At 56.2% G+C, this 16,738-nt stretch overlaps 4 protein-coding genes across 4 annotated transcripts; 1 reads left to right on the top strand and 3 right to left on the bottom strand.

Annotated features, from left to right (window-relative positions):
* Window positions 1–712: 712 nt before the first annotated feature.
* Window positions 713–4,255, top strand: G647_01548 (uncharacterized protein; the record flags this gene model as incomplete). The annotated part of the gene is made up of 6 exons (XM_008724947.1): window positions 713–800; window positions 850–948; window positions 1,023–2,540; window positions 2,589–2,668; window positions 2,735–2,840; window positions 2,937–4,255. 6 exons carry the CDS (start codon window positions 713–715, stop codon window positions 4,253–4,255), a joined length of 3,210 nt encoding a protein of 1,069 aa, XP_008723169.1.
* Window positions 4,256–5,191: 936 nt separating this feature from the next.
* G647_01547 (uncharacterized protein) lies at window positions 5,192–7,277 on the bottom strand (the record flags this gene model as incomplete). Its single annotated transcript, XM_008724946.1, has 3 exons — window positions 5,192–6,670; window positions 6,756–7,216; window positions 7,271–7,277. The coding sequence occupies 3 exons, from the start codon at window positions 7,275–7,277 to the stop codon at window positions 5,192–5,194; spliced, it is 1,947 nt and encodes a 648-aa protein (XP_008723168.1).
* A 1,765-nt stretch (window positions 7,278–9,042) lies between these two features.
* On the bottom strand, window positions 9,043–10,944 carry G647_01546 (uncharacterized protein; the record flags this gene model as incomplete). Its single annotated transcript, XM_008724945.1, has 2 exons — window positions 9,043–9,300; window positions 9,412–10,944. The coding sequence occupies 2 exons, from the start codon at window positions 10,942–10,944 to the stop codon at window positions 9,043–9,045; spliced, it is 1,791 nt and encodes a 596-aa protein (XP_008723167.1).
* Window positions 10,945–12,510: 1,566 nt separating this feature from the next.
* G647_01545 (uncharacterized protein) lies at window positions 12,511–15,456 on the bottom strand (the record flags this gene model as incomplete). Its single annotated transcript, XM_008724944.1, has 1 exon — window positions 12,511–15,456. The coding sequence occupies one exon, from the start codon at window positions 15,454–15,456 to the stop codon at window positions 12,511–12,513; it is 2,946 nt and encodes a 981-aa protein (XP_008723166.1).
* Between the last annotated feature and the right edge of the window lie 1,282 nt (window positions 15,457–16,738).

Raw genomic sequence — 16,738 nt, 5'->3', positions numbered from 1 at the left:
CGTCAACCAGCTGCACGTCGTTGTGGGGCACCGGGAGGAGCTCTGGGGTGAGCTCCCCGGCTCCGCGTCGCTCGTTCGAGCCCCAAAGTACTTGGTACCTTCTGTCCCAGGCCTTTTAGGTACCCCTCAGGCTATCTCTTGTCGAGGATTGAAGGCGGTAATGCCAGGGTCCGGTCCAGAACGGGGCAAGGCACCACTTATCTGCCCCTCACTGCACGGGCATGCTCCGTAGACAGTATGCTGTCTTTATCAGTCCAAATGACAATAAAAGACGAGGTACAGTAGACGTTTTGATCAGGGCATGATGCAAGATTTTCCGTTGTACTGGGTGTCAGGGTCCTCTTTCAGGGCCTGACGAAGCCTGGAGCAACCGAGCCCCAGGCACTTTGATGGTTTCTTGAGCTCCCATTGGCATGACGTAGGTGGTAAACGGCTCGCTTGGATGACATCGACAAGTCGCAGCTCTTGGTCATGACCCAAGGAGACCGTGATGAGCGAGCGGCACGCCACTAGAGCTCAGAGTTAGTACTGCAGCTCTTGCAGTACTTCCTCTTTTGCTAATCTAGATGGCAGCTGAAGCTCTTCTCACAATCAATTTGCGCACAGACTCACCAGGTCCATGTTGTGGTAAATTGACTGAGCGGTGTTTGCGCGACCCTCACTCTACTCTCAGCACATAAGCGGACGAACCAGTTCCGCAGCAGGGCCAAGCATGTCTGCCAGCGTCGCAGCCCATGGAGATCCCCATGCCCATCCCCATCGCAGCGCCTTCACACCATCCGACAAGCTCGAGGACCAAGGTGAGTATGCGCACAACATGGAGCGTCCCACCAACTGACCACGCCGTAGCTGCCTCTGCAGCTTTATCTGTCCATCGCGACTCTTCCACGACAGGAAAGCACAGCGCATCCTCCATTCTGGACGAGGAGGGTCGGCTCTCTGCCGCAAGTATGTCAACCCCGCCCTTGCCCTCCCTCTCCAAATCATATCCCCAGTGGACCGCCTGTTAATCGCTCATACAGGTGCCGCCCAGTCCCTCAAATACGCTCGAGCTCAAGACTTACCTTCCTTTCCTTCTTCTGGCGGCGTCAAACTAGCATCGGCTGGTGCTGCCGCGAGCTTAGCCGAATCCAACAAGAAAGCATTCGAGCATTGGACACCGGGCGAACTACCTCACGCGAGCACAGCCGCAGAAAAGGCCAGGGATTACAAGATGGAGCCTCTGTGGAAGCCAGAGTTGAGCCGGGCCGGTTCCCAGGCCGCGATAGCTGCGCATCGAGATGCTGGGTCGGTAGACATTTGGACAGCCCCAGAAACAGAACACGGTCACTCTGCAGCATCGTCAGCCCTGCAGAACCCAAAGTCACCACCTGCGATAACTGAAAGACATATCTCAGGCGATGAACGCCAGAAAGCACTGCTAGCGGCTACTGCATCATTGAATGGCGGACGAAGGCGCGCAGGGTCGGCACCTGTACGCCCAGCACCATCAAACGGTCACTCTGCTTGGGCGTTGAAAGCAGCTACCTCATCTCACAACTCTAAACCACCCAATGCCGCCACCCCCCCGTCGTCGAAGAGCGAGATGTCCAGTACCGATGCGGCCAGGATACAGAATATGGCCAGAAACAACGTCTCCAGACAAATGTATACTGCCAATCCCCCAGTCGCAATCGAGGTTGAAGAGAGGAGGCGGCAAGATATGCTGCGAGCTTCTGCCGTGGCCATGGCGAAGAAGATGTTTGCCATACAACAAGCACAGATTGACGAGGCCAGGGGAATCCATCGTTCACAAAGCCATTATGCAGCGCACACGGCCCGTCGGCGGGCTCAATCAGATGCTGCAAATCAGCCCGCACGGACTGGTGAAGTGCCACGATATGAAAACCTAGAAGAAACGGCCCGCAAGCTGGCACAAGACCGTCTCGCCAAGCTACATGACGAGCACGCCGAGTATCGGCAGTATTATGGGCAGAATACTCCGCCACAGAGATCACGAACCTTCTTAAGGCGTGGTCGGCGGCGGTCCGACATTCCAGAGAACGACGATGATTCCGACATAGAGGAGTCGCGGAAGATCCGCCAGCAAATGTCACTCTTCCAAGGCAAGCTCGCCGAGGTTGACAGTAAGAAGCGACAGGCTGATCGAGACGCACTGCTTGCGGCCGCACATAAGAATGTAACGGCCCGGATGAACGCGATGGATGAGAAGGTATTTTCAGACACCGGCAAGACAAGTCCCCATCAGCGCGAGCTTTGGGAACGTCAAGCTCGAGACAGAGCTCAAAGGGAAAGCGACGAAAGACTGATGCACGTCGGAAAAGTTCACATAGGAGGTGGAAAGTACCTGGAACAGGAAGAAATTGAGGCGATCGCGAAAGCTCGCTTGCAGCCAACATTAGATGAGATTACCCAAAAGGCTGAAGAGCAAAGAGCAAGAGATGAGGAGCTCCGGCTGGAGCAAGAGCGACTCAAGGCTGAGCAAGAGACCGAGAGGAAGCGCCAAGCCGAGATTAAAGCCGAGCAGAAAGCTGCGCTTGGTAAGTATTCCCGCAATGCTGGCGTGGAAGCGTCACTGACGACCATAGACCGTGAAAAAGCCGAACAAAAGGCCCAGAAGACGGAAGAGAAACGCGTACTGCAAGAACAGAAACATGAGGAGAGACGAGTACGAACCGAGCAAAAAAGTACAGAGAAGAAAGCTCGCGAAGACGCAGTCCAAGCTGAGAAAGAGCGTCGGCGAGCGGAGAAAGCAGAAAAAGGACTCCCGGAGCCTGGCAGACCTCGGTTCCTGCCATCTTTCCTGGGGAGAGGCGGCGTTGCAGCGGGAACAGCAGCAGGTGCTGGTGGCGCTGCCGCTGGTGAAGGCGCGGTGGATGCAGCCGAAGGAGGAGCAAGGGCTGTTACCGGTGGCAGCGAAGCTCCAGCAGTCGCAGCGCCCGAATTTGTTGAGCCCGTCGGCGAGACTTTCCACGACAAAGTCACCGTCGATCCCGGTGAGGCCATACATGGCCAAGTCACAATGGATCCGGGTGAAGCCGCCCATGCAGTTGCCGTGGCAGATGCTGAGGACGAAGCGAAACCCATGGCAGCTGCCGTACCTCCACACGAGGATGGAGAACATAAGGAGAATATTGGTGCACCACCATACTCGAGCAGCAGTCCCCCTCATGAGCCAACATCGCCGATATCTCAGACGTCGCCGACTTCGCCTTCGAAGCGTAATTCGCGAGTGAAGTCCTTCTTCAAGCGTTTCAGGACAGGAAGCAAGGCAGAGGACGACTTTAACCGTGATCAACATGTGGCCACCGAGGCGGGGCCGAATGACGCCTTGTCGAGTCGTCCTCAAACAGCTGAGCCCATCAGCGAGGAAGACCCGGCTGCCACTGACTCCATCCGTGACGTCGCATTCGCAGGCCGTAGCGACAACGAGACTGAAGACATGTACGGCGGGTCGGCGAAGCCATACGGACGAGTCTCGCCCATTCATGACGAGCCGGCGCCGGGAGCCGCGACTGGTCCTAGTGGACCTGGTCCCGGCGTCGTGGAAGGAGGTGCCAAAGAACGGGATATTAGTCCTCCCTCGGATACCTCGTCACTGAGCGAAGAACCCTACGTCATCGCCGCAGACGTAGCCTCGTCCCGGTACTCGACCGACCACGGCACAGGGTCGAAACGAAATTCCGGGTACGATCAAGTCGCGACCTTGACGGATGACGACGAAGAGCCCCGAGGGAGAAAAGGCTTCCGCGAGCGATTCTTGAAGAAGGTCATCCCAGGACGGGACAAGGATAAGCGCCAACCCGGAGCGTTCACCTCGTCTACTGTGGGTAGTTCTGCTGCTGCACAGACAGGTGCGGCTCCAGCTCCAAGCGCTCGAGCGACTGCCGCGGAGCCCCAAACCACCGACCCTGTATCAGGCGGTGGCGTATCTCAAGCGCACCCAGAAGAGGACCCAGGAACTGAGCTGCCCAGAGACAAAGTCCAAGAACCATCGACTACCTCGACGGAAGCGACCGGGCACAGCACCGTCACAGGAACAACAACTCCCGCGCTGACGCACGCACAAACGAACGGTGACGACGACGAAGACTTTGAGGAAGCCAGGGACACCTTCGACGAGGGCCGACTAGTCAGTGCGTCGAAAGTAGACAGCGGCTCCGCGAGGATCGTCGACGTAAGCAGCCCGATGAGCTCGACCGTCACGAAGGGGCGACCCAGCGGCGAGGGATCCAGGTTCACTGAAGAGCTCTAACGTGTGGAGATGGAGAACAAAGGAGATGATATAAAAGGAGGAGAATATGATGAGTGAGTGAGTGAGCGAGGGAGCGACAGTATCGAGCCAGAATGCCACACAGAGCAGAAATAAGGAATGAGAATGAGAAACGGAATGAACGGGATATCCAGGATCTACCGCGAAAGATGCTTTTCATCGACTCATACTCAACTCCAAACTCACTCACACTCACAGTCACAGTTCCAGTCAAACTCGCACACACACACTCATATGCCGGGAATGAATCTTGGGGAAAGCGAATGAAATGAAAGGCCATGAATGCATATCAATTGGGATACACATGCATGCATGCATGTATGGCTCATGCGTCCTTTTTCGTTTACGCAGGGTCAGTTTTCGCTTGCAGTCCCAGTCTTAGTCCCAGTCTAGCTCTAGCCACGATGACTTGTTTATTATCGATACTGCTGTAGCCGTCAATGTCTCGTATCGAAAACGTTCAATCGTCATGTCGAGTTCATATCGAGTCGAGTCGAGTCGGAACTTCGGGTCCTGTGCTCAAGATGGAGCATAGTAGTTCAGTCCTGACGATGCGTGTTGCAGCTTTTATGTATATAGCTACAATGCGCCATTCTCCCTCGCTCTCTCACTTTCTCTTTCAATAGGGAATATATCGAGGAGGAATCCCGTACGGGAACGAGGACTACGATAAGGTATAATGGTGAAACGCTCACAGGTCGTAATCTCCGATCGTAACGTAATGCCTTACACTTAGGACTTCGGTATCGAGCGTTACATAGCTAGGTACCGAGGTAGACATGAGGTCTCCTAAAAAGCCGATGTCTGAATCATAAAAGACGCTCTGCTCTGTTGTCTCCATCGACTCAGGTCTCTATCGCTGACGCCTCTAGACTCCTTGCGGTCGAGCGGTATATTTCAGTGACTGCAGTGCTTGCTTCACAATTTCACCTTGCCAGCTTTCACGGCCTCCCACTCGGCCTTGCCAAACGGCTCGTACCGCTCGCTGTCGGGCCTGAGGTAAAATATTCTTTCCTCGCCCACCTTGTCCGGGTCGACGCCCTCCTGCCTCAACACGTGTTTCTGTTGCTTGTTGTTCCCTGTAGCCATGACTTTCGTGACGATCCTGAGGAATACCGGCACAGCGTATTTCGGCAGACTGTTCCTCGAGTACGTGGCGAGGCTTTCGAGCAGAGACGCCGGTACGGGCGTCGTGTTCGTGTCCACATTCTCAAGGAGCACGGCAGCACATCCCGCGCGGCCTTCGTGGTTCGGTATCGCTACGCCATAAACGTTCGCTTCCAGCACGGCTGGATGTTGCCCGAGCACTTGTGCCACTTCGGCAGTCGAGACGTTCTCGCTCCGCCAGCGGAAAGTGTCTCCTATCCTGTCCTGGAACCAGATACGTCCTTCCTTGTCGATTTTGATAACGTCCCCGGAACGGAACCAGGCGTCACCCTTTTGGAGGACGTCTCTGAGAATCTTCGCGTCGCTAGCCTTTTTGTTGCCAAAGTAGCCTTGATACTTGGCCCCGATATCTGCAGCGTCTATCCTATACAAAACCTCGCCGGGTTCGCCTAGCGGAAGTTCGACGCAGAATCCTGTCTTGGGATCCCGATATGGTGCCTCGGTTCCCCAGTCGACCTTGACGACGGTTTGCCTCAGCTTGAGGAGCAGACTGCCCAAGAGGCCCACTTGACCGATTGCCCCTGATGAGAACGTGTTTCGGGACATGTTGAAGGACGCCCCTATGGACTCGGTGGCGCCATAGAATTCAGCGACGGTTTCCACGCCGAAGCGTGAGCGAAACCTGTCCCATACATCCGGTCGAAGGCCGTTACCAAATGCGAGACGGACCTTGTGCTTTGTGCGATCGTTGGGTTGCGGAGGGACGGCGAGAAGATATCGCAGGGTTTCTCCGACATACTGAATAACGGTAGCATCAGCGGTGATGACTTCATCCCAGAAGTTGGAGACTGAGAATTTCCGGCCTAGGACCAGAGTACACGCGCCTATAAGACAGCAATGGAAACCCAGCTGGAATGCAGAGGCGTGGTAAACTGGCATTGCCGTATAGTAACGGTCGGGGTTTTTCGACGTCACGTTTCGTAATCCCAACCACCGATAGATGAGACCTGAGGCGACTGCGGTGCGATCCCAGGGAACAATGGCCGCTTTGGGGAGGCCGGTCGTCCCTGAAGTGGATATTAAGACGCATGGCGATCGACCGAGGGCACCACTTCGAGCAGTGTCCGGGGCCCGATATGGTGGGAAGTATTCGAGAGATGACTGGAGGCCGGTGTCCAGGACCACCACTTCCAGAGGGAATGCTTGATTTCGGAAATCTGGAGCTGCAAAGACAGCCTTTGTCTCCTCGCTGAGCACTTTTGGGGCGACTTCGGGGTCAATAACCAACAACTGCAATATGTCAACGCCCATGTCTAGAGCACCAGAGACGCCATGCCCGGCTGGGCAGACGTTGGAAGGTCACGGTATCACATACCCTTGCGGACGATGTTCTGACACTGTGAACAAAGGGATTGCCGACCAAATTGTAATTGATGAACGCTGGCAGCGCGCCCAAGGACCAGATCGCCATGGCAAGGAAGAGGAATTGTGGGGAGTTCATGAAGTCTATGGCAACGACCTCGCCAGGTGCAATGGAGTGCGTGCTGTGCAGGTAGCCTGCGTATCGCAGAACCATGGTGTAACATTGTTTGAATGTCCATTTCTTCCCTTGGTAAATGATAAAGATCTTGTCCGCGACCTTGGGATTCTGCGCACGCTCTTCAATGAGGTAGAAGGAATTGACCCTGTCGGCTGCTTCGCGCTTCGCAAAGGCTCTCTGGGAGGCGATGAGACTGAGGATAAGTTCGAGGTCGACCGAGACTCGCCATCGAGCATTCAGATAGGCCAATCCTGCCAGAGCGGCTGGTGCGCCCAGGGCTACCGTGGAGAGCGACGCTGGAATACGAGCATTAGCCAATCGAGCCTCACGACGACTACCAGGACACTCACGAGCCATCGTCGTTGCAATGGAGTTGGGTCTGTGAGTAGGTAGCAGAAGAGGGACAAGAGAACAACGTGTCGCGCCATGACGGCACACCTGGCAAACCCGCTACATATCTACGCGTGTAGCCGGGCACCTACTGTACAGAGAGTAGACCGCCTTGGAGAGGAGAATTCCAAGAATCGCTTGCGGAGGAACTGCAGTTTGGACCTTAGCTCGACGAGAGCCACGACTCTGCCGAGGCGGTCGACGGCGCACGAAGCGAACCTATCAAGAGCATGGTGAGTGAGGCCTAAGCGAGAGTCCAGAAACGCTTTACCTTCATTGCGCAGTGGGAGGCGTACAGGAAGCAAGGAAGGGAGACAGTGGAAAAGACACTTTCACTTTGACACAATGTGACGCAGTTGACGCAGTTGACATTCACTGCCACCACAGCGACGTCGTACATTCCAGTTTGAAGTCACTGCAGATGAAAGTCACTGCAGATGAAGGCACTGCCCGCTTCGTCAATTAAACTGTAGTCATCGTCCTCGACACCTTCAACACTCTCGACCACCTTCCTCGACAACCCTCATCAACTACATCATCTCTCTCTCACACAGGTCTTAGCACCACATCGCCAACATGTGCTACACCCAGTACGTCTACGAGAAGTGCAACCTCTGCTGCTGCGTCCACGAGGCCATCGTGCAGACACGTCGGTGCATCCATTACGAGGGTGAGTGATCTCGCATACTGTCCTGCTCATGTATACGGTCCGCTAATAGCCGACCAGAAACAGGCCAATGCAACCGCTCGTTCAACTGGAAGTTGTGAGTACTCCCTCCCTTTTGCACTCGCCAGTTAGCCGTCGAGATCTGAGCCATGGACGCTAACACCCAAGCAGAAAGCATCGACCTGGATCACACGCGGATCATGAACTGCGACACTGCGACACTTGCAGCCACCGCCGCCGCGACGACAAGCGCGCACGAAAATCCGCAAAGCTGGCGAAGAAATCGACCCGTCGTGCAGCAGCCAGTTGAGGTCGACGACACCGTCTCTGATGGCCAACCCCCACCATCTATGTATCTATCAAAGTCTACTCGATCTACCGACCATTGCTGCTGCGGTCTACATGGTTTCTCAGGCGCTCTCGCCTCGAACAAACAAATTTCCATCCAGTACATCGGCATCTGGTCGACTACATCTCCTTCACTCGCGCCAACCATGTTCTATGTAACCATGTCACCCCGTCGCCAACTCAGGTTCTGGTGCGCAAAGCCGAGGACGTCCAGAACTCCTGAGGTCCAACTACAACACGCATACCTGGGACGGCGCCTGGAGTGAACGCCTGCCGCGTCGCCCACGTCCACAGCAGGGTGTGAGACGGAGAGACAGCCCTCCATGCACGGGATAGCGCTCGCATCCTTGCAACGCGCGGGAACACGATCAGATCCAATGCGATGGCGTTCAACATTCAATTGTGCTGAGACGGCGCCACATATTTGCCCCAGTAAAAGTACGGTTCTTCATGTACTGCCGGAGGGCATCTAGGGCTCAGCACCGGAGCATGCCACAGCTCGGGCGTTTGCTTTACCCAGACCAGCATTTCAGCTTCAGCCTTTAGCGATAGCTCTCGATCCGTATGATGCGTCATGAGGGACATAGGGGACCCCCAATGAGACTGAATTGATTTCTCTCCTCCATTCGTCCTTTTCAGGTCTGCAGCAATTTCCTCCCTGGCTAGCAGGAGATGTAATAGGATTCTCATTGCACCTCCAGCGTGATCGGAGAAGCCTTAATAGTCCATGATTCTCCATTCGTACCCGCCATCCACATTGTTCCAGTCTTTCTTCTCAAACGCGCGTTCCCACCCCAGCATGACGGCCAGGATGCGACACGCGGTGGCCGACACGCCACACACGACCTTGTCGCTCTGCGCCAACATGGCCAGATCCAGCAAGTAGGCCCTCCCCAGCAGCTCTCTCAACTGGAGCGCCTCTTTCGTAGGATCAGTACGGTAATCCCTGTCCAGTGCCCTCTCCACCTCCCGATCCTGTTGCACCAACCCCTTGACGTTTCCCGCCTCTCCGTGGTCCCCTGTCACTCCCGTCGCCACCGTCGTCTTCTTGTTCCTCCCCAAATGCGCGCTCTCATGATGATGGACCCTCTTCTCGCGCCCGTCCGCGCCCTTCTCCCCGAACCGATGCTTCTCCTTCATGGGCATCGGACTCCCCACTTTTTTGGGCCCCCACTTCAACTCCTCCGGCAGGCCCAGCCCCCAGAAGACGTCCTTGAAGAAGCCGCCCTCCCAGCCGAGGGCGCCGCGGCGCCCGCCGTCACCGCCCCCGTGGCCCATGCGCTCCAACGACTTCTTGCTCGCGAGCGAGATCTTCTCCTGCGCGCGCTGCGCTCCCTGCAGGTCCACGTGCTCGTACATGTCGGCGTCGTCGCTCGCCACCAGGAACCGCCAGTGCGGCGACTGACCCACCAGCCGGTGCGCTGTGCTCATGTACTGCTCCGGGGGGATGTAGTTCTGGGCGTACGCGAGGCTGAAGGGATGGCGGTCGCCGCGCCGGATGTGGATCCCCACGAGGCCGTTCTCGACCGCGTCGCTGTCAGAGTCGCCCCTGGCCCCGTCGCTGTTGGGGCCAGCATTGCCATTGTCGGTAGCCGCGCGGAGCTTACTGGCCCGATTCAGCGCGTAGGCGCCATCCTCGGGCCGCAGGTGGAAGAGGGCTTCGTAGCCCTCACGGGCGAAGTCGAAGATTTGGCGTCGCGAAAAGTGCGCGTGGAAGGCCGGGCCGAATATCCACGGCGTCGTCGCGGCAGAGACGACCAGATGGCTGGCCTGACGGGGGCAGGGCACGCGGTGCGAGGGCGGCGGTAGGCGGCATGGAGGGTCAGGTTGCGGCATGCTGGTGAAGAACGTGGAATAGTTCCCGTAGGGAAAGTGCGTGTCGTCGATGAAGAAGGCGCGGCCTTCGTGCCGCGCGAGGCTGTACGAGAGCCAGATACCCAGGAGGGCGGAGCCGAAGCCCGCGTTCGCAGCATCGAGGATGTAGGTCAACGATCGCTCGCATACAGGGAGGGAGCCATCTCCGGAGCTGTGGGATGCCGAGGACGGTTCGGGGGGTAGGAAATTCAAAGCCTGGGCTTCGGCCACGTCGATAAAACTCGCATCCTCGTGATAGTAACTGGCAGTGTGTTCGGGTTTGGAGGGCTTGGCCGCGACGTGCCTCCCGACTTCTAGGGCCTGGGAACAGATATCCGCATACTCGGTGGGAGAGAGCGGGAAGCGCAGATTCTGCGGTATGGAGATCGTCCAGTAGTGCTTCCCTTTGGCATCCGTCACGGCCAGTGGCGTGGGATAGTCGGGCAGCTCCGAGGCCTCGATGATCTCGTATGTCTTGCCGGACGACGCGAGGAACGTCAGCTCCGCGAGTTGATGCGATGTACGCTTGCCAAACGAGACGAGATAGTAGACGGCGATCAAGAACGAGAGCCACAGGATACTGCGGACGATTCTGCGTGAGTTGAGCTTGGGCGGTTTCTTGCCATGGCGTGGAAGGATTGACGGCAGCGAGGGTGACGGTATCGGTGTCGAAGGTAACAGGTGTTTGATAGACAGATAGCGGTCCGACTTGTTGGTGCCAAATTTCAACGGCTTGGGTGGATTGGAGCGGCTAGAGAGGAGCATCTTCTTGCGCTGCTGTTCTGCATGATCGGGTCGGGGAGATCGAGCCCTCATGCATGCATCCGGTGAGAGGCGATTGAAGCTGCGTTGATCGGTGTCCTGCAGCAGGACAGTGCGGATGAAAGCGTCCGATATTGAGGGGTAAAGATCTTAGAAACGTGGTGTTGTCGTGGCTGATGGGTCACAAAAGAGCCCTATACACAATTCCTTGCTGCTTCGTGGTGGCTTTCTAAGTCCACAATGGCGAACTCTATGAAAGGGTGTTCAACGCTCTGGCCTGCCTGCACCGCTCACAGTGCGGAAATATCCTTTCAATGAATCAATGAATGACCGGCAAAATGCTCGATGATGGAACTGAAAAGAGTGATCGCTGAGACTTCAAGCTGAAATGCAAAGTGGACAAACAAAGAGACCGAATCGTAAGTGTTCGTAATGGCAACAAAGAAAGGAAAGAAAAGGCTCCAACGACAAGATGCTGCAGATGACACGAAAAGAAGCCCGGAGCCCAGCGCTGATCGCCTTTGAATGCAGAGACCCAGCTCCGTCGTGTGTAGCACGAAAATAGGTGAGAAGAAAATGAGCCAGGGAGGAGGCTGAGGTAAAGATGTGCAGAGAACTGTATGCCTGGTCCACAGCAGGATGGAGACGATGTCGTACCAACAGCGGATACCGGAAGACGCGACCAGTCACTTCCCCCACGAACCGGCTGTCAATTCTGGGCTGAGTCCTCTCAAGCATCCAGAGGCTGCACCACTTGACTGCAGATGAGCCGAGAGTGAAGCCAGAAGCGCCGACTAGGAGACCGACCGATTCGAGGCGAAGCCAACGAAACTGCCAGCGACTCCGTGCTGGTAGCGGTCGACCACCGACACCAGTGATGCGGGTGGCCGATGGAAGGCAAAGAAGGTTTGATGTGCGCCCAGCATTCTACCGGCTGCCGTTGGTCGATTTCTGAAACAACCGGCCGCGCAGCTCGCCAACCGTCCGACCCCTGAAACACTGCATGAAGCATCGAGCCGAACTGCAAGATGAATGAGGTCATACGAGGTACCCCGTACTACGGCTGCTTCAGTGTGCGATACAAGTCAGAGCGGATTGAATTCCAACAGAGTCCGGCGCTGAGAAGCTTCATAGTCCAAAATACATACACAATACACATCAACGAAGGCCCCTTGGCCGGCCCAAATACTACTGTAACAGCTACTATGGGGGGTATCTGACTGCGGATTCTTGCTCGGAATCGCTTCCGGGAGAGTTCTTCCTGTTCCCCTCCGGATATCGTGAACAAATGAAAAGTTCTGTCGGACCCAGTGGGCGGGGTGAAAGAACGACTTCGCCGTCAAAGCTCGCAAGCAAATGTAAAAGTTCTCCAGCTCAAAATCTGTCAAAGAGAGAAGGACCGCTCAATGTTAGGATAGAATCGTGCTCCGTGCATCTCGTCCAATTCGGCTTTCATCGGTTTGTCCCCGAGAAAGCCCAGCCAAACATGCCTTTGGCGGCATCAAGAACATCAAAAGAAACCTGATCGTGTCGTCATTCGTAATGCTGAAAAGTAATGCAATCTTTGCGTCAGCTGGGACTGCTTGGTTCGAGCACCGGGTCGTGCTCCCGCAACGATGCCACCATAGTCCCGAGGCCGGGACCTGTGGTGGGACTATTGGCAGCCACCGACATCCTCCTCGAGTGTCGTCGGGGTGCTGATGATCCCCTCGACGCCACTCGTACGGACGAGGAGCGTCTGTTGTTCAGTTTGCCGCTCTCGACTTTGTCCTGGATCATCTCGTCAAGCATTCGGGACATTTCGTCCACCGTCTTGCGTTTTTTGTCCATCGCCTTTTGAGGCGAGAGGATCGTCAACGGACTGGCTGTCAGCGGCGAGCGTGGTCCTCCGGGCAATATTTGGTGCGTCGGTCCACTGAGTTGCGAGCCCGTCTGGGAACTGCTATTGCTGCTATTGCTTTGATGCCCCTGCGCTCTGTTCTGTTTGAACTCCGAAGATGACATTTCCGGAGTAAGCTCTGCGATTTCACGCTTCCGGACGGCTGATCGAAGCGCGGAGACGGTCTTCTGCAGATCGGAAATCATGGCATCCTTCTCGTCCAACCGTCTCTGCATTTCCGTTTCGTCACCGGTGGGTTTGTTAAACGCCATGGACACTCGCGAGTGGCTGGATCGCCTTGCTTGAAGCAGTCGTTTCTCCAGAGTCGAGATGTATCGCGTCTTGTCCTGTAGATCTGCCTGGAGAGCGCGAACCTGGGCCTGGAGGGAGGCTCTACCGTCCCCAAAATCACCGCCGGCTTCTTCATCCTCGTCAGGGATGCTGGGGAATGAGAGATGTGCCGACGCAGATGCTGCACCACCGAGCGAGGCGACGGAAGGATGTCGTCCAAGGCTGGGTGCCACGCCGAGCGTGGATTGACTTGCTGATGACCGCACAGACCGGGGACCTCCAAATTCAGTCCCATTAGAGAGTCGTGAGTGCATACCCAAGGCCGACACTGTTCCGCTGTTGACTCCAGTCGACTTGGAACACAAGATGAGCCGGTTGAGATGTTCAATGCGCTCCTTGAGAGCCGTCCGCGCCAGTTGCATCTCCAGCATTTGCTCTTCATGGCGTTGCTCGGCTTCCCTCTCCAACTGCCGTTCCTCCTTTTCCGCGGCCGACTTCTGTTGCCCTTCTAACTGTGCTCGCAGGCTTGCGATCTCGGACCGATAACGCTCCAGCAGGCCTGAGTTGACACTGCCCAGCTCCTCCACTGCCTTCTTTGCATGACTCACAATGTTGTTTTTGGCTCGAGCGGCAAACTTGAGAGTATTCAAGGTCTCACCAATGTGGTTACTACCGGCAGAGGCAAGGCCAGCTCCAATCTGGATCGTGCACAGGATCGAGACAAGCGAGTTCCCGGACAATGCTGGCTGCAGCAAGCGCGTGAGCTTGCTGTCTCTGTAAGGCAAGTGCTTGCCATCCTTGTCCACCAGATTGCCATTTTTATCTCGCGTTCCCGACAGCTTGGCAATAACAGTGCCCAGAGTGAGAAGTGATTTGTTGATGTGGGCACCTTCGGCGCGACGTTCCTTGTCCTCGGCGGCTCTTTCCGATCCAGCCAAGTCGATCAGACTCAGGGTCGAAACACGAACACCACCAGGGAGCATGGCTACTCGCTTCCCATTCTCCTGCAATGAGCCAGATCCGGGGATGCGCTCACGGCTTTCGACCACGATTTGCACCACGGCATGACTTCGAGAGCTTCGCGAGTTGAACTGAGTGCTACCAGTCCGACGAGCCTGATCACCCCGGTGTATGACCCGCAGCAGCTGTGTGGGACTCTGAACGATTTCCTCCTTCAAGGGAGAAGCGTAGACGCCTCGTTTGCTGTCTTCGCGCAGTTTGATTTCCTCTTGCTGCTGCCCAACCGCCCCGCCTGTGGGCACAGCCAGCAGGTCATGGATTTTCTCGTTGTAAATCTCGAGGTAGCTGACTCTCAGGAGGAATTCCCGGTGTGGGGTTTCCCTGATGTAGGAGAAAATATCGGTGATGGCAAGCGGAATCACACCAGGGCTGCTCATGGTCCCCTGCATCGAAAACGTCTTTCCGGTTCCCGTCATACCATAGGCGAAGACCGTTCCATGATAGCCTTCCATCACTCGACGAACCAGCCGTTTTGCCGCGGAATCGTAGACTTTGGCGTTGTCATCGTGTGTGGTGAAGACGTTGTCAAGGTGGTAATCGCCGCCCTCTTTTCCACGGTATGCTACCAGTGCTCTTCGTCCATCGACCATCCACTCCCCTTCTGTTTGGGTGTTATTCTGAGCACCGGCGTCAGGACGCACCCGAACACTGACAATAACGTTGCCTTTGACTTCTTTCCCCTTGGAGAGTGACTTTGGATCGGCGCTGCTATCTTCCAGCTCTTTCGTCCGGCCTCGGCTATCCTCGTCGCCTTCTTCGAATGTGGTAGCACTTGTCGAGTAAGAGCCGTTGGCAGAAGAGCTGCGGCTCTGAGGGGGAGAATGGACGCTAGACTGCGCGTCAGATGTTCTCTTGTTGTATCGAGCCGAGACTGTCATTCCATCGCCGGCAGAATTTAGGAGACTGGGCGTTTGAGATGTGCGGAAACTTGGGGCGGTGCTGTTCCTAGGTGACTTTTTCGACTTCCCAGAGTATGCTTGTACGCTGTTCCCGCCGTCCGAAGTCCTCTTCTTGATAGATGTGTTAGACGCCATTGAGGCAGACGTTGGTGGCCGTGAGTGCGCATTCGGTGGTTGTGGGAATGAGCCAATGCTGACAGTCTTCCGAACCCCCCTGCTTCCAGATGTTCCCGAAGCCTTCTCGGGCGACAGGTCGGGAGTTGACTGAACAGGTTGCGATGTTGGTAGTGCGGACGGTCTGGAAGGTTGCTTCAGTCGTGAGGGTGTCTGGCCCAAGCTCTTTCTGGGAGTTTTGCTTGTCGGAATTGGCGGTAGTGCGCCCGTGGGCGGGTCGGCTAGAGGCCGTGAGAGCACGGGTAGAGACATGTCTCCAGCGGAGGATCGTAGGACGATCGAATGAGTCCAGGCAGCTATAACAAGCTCATGCGGGATCCCTCAACTGGCGGGGTATCCGTCCTTGTCCACCACGATATTGGAGTGAAAAATTGGTGGGCGTGTGCGTAGAACGAATGACTGACGTCTTCACGTCGTGCTTAATCGGCCCTTCAAGCACGGAAGCAATAGACGCTTTCTCGCCTCGATTCCGCTGGCTCTTCTAGAGATCCCAGAATACAGAAGCCCGTATGCTGCGCTGTACTCTGATACCTAGGTTGGGTGGAAGGGCGTCGCAGCTCTGGTGAGCGAGAGAAGGGTGAGAGAGAGCTGATGGCATGTGCAACGCAATAATGTGGAGGTCGATCAGTCTGTTTCCCGGAGCATGCGACCTGATTGATGTGCATGCGGCATGGACAGGTCGATTCTTGGAGCACCTTTGACACGCAATTGGACACGGCGGTCGCTGGTGGTGGTCAACAGGGCGTGTGATGTTGACCGAATTGACAGGGAGACGGGCGACGAGACGAGTGACCAGGCACAGAGCAAGGAGGCCTTCACCTTTCAGCGAGGGCCGTGCCGGTGTCGATGCTAAGGATTTTCCACCCTGGTCACAGCCGGCCAAATCTTCGTTGCTGGCCCTTGAGCGAGATACTACGAGCTAGCATCAATATGTCCAAGTGCGGTGCGAAGGTGCAGGCTTAGCTGCAGATTGGGGGCATGCAGGCACCGGCCCAGAAGGCAGCCGGGGGGGCAGGCACAAGGTGTGCGAGGTCAAGCAACTTGCGGCTAAGCTGCAGCTAAACACGACCCATATTTCGGGCGTCCGCCCACCAATGGCCAACGCCCTTGGACAGCAGCTCCGGCATTCAACTGCCAGCCTCCAGTGTCCCAAGGGGCCTGTCAAATTACGCTCCCCTGTCGGCCAATGAATCGTGCCTCCGAGTCGTTCTTCACGAGCAAGTCCTGCCGCGGCCGCAGCCAATTCTCTGGCTGAGAAACTGCATTACTGCAACCACTCTCCTGAAGGGCCAGCATTACTCCCAATTCTGCTCGTTATTGGTCACGGCCTAGTTTTATCACCTCGATTTCATCTTCGGAAGTCGTGATCATCACACGTTGTTGTTCTCAGCCGGCCACGAGCAAGTGCAACTCTCGGAGACCTGTGGCAGCCGCCAGTTTGCCCATCCGACGCGTCTCTGCACTTGACCTTTCCCTCGCCTTTGGCCAGCTTGCCATGCTGCGATAAGCCCAGTTGTGCTAGCCGAATAGGCGC

Source organism: Cladophialophora carrionii (genome assembly GCF_000365165.1).
Source record: "Cladophialophora carrionii CBS 160.54 unplaced genomic scaffold supercont1.1, whole genome shotgun sequence".
In the NCBI taxonomy this organism is placed as follows: Eukaryota; Fungi; Ascomycota; class Eurotiomycetes; order Chaetothyriales; family Herpotrichiellaceae; genus Cladophialophora; species Cladophialophora carrionii.
The sequence above is the reverse complement of the archived record's forward strand: the minus strand, read 5'-3'. Positions and strand labels throughout refer to the sequence as shown.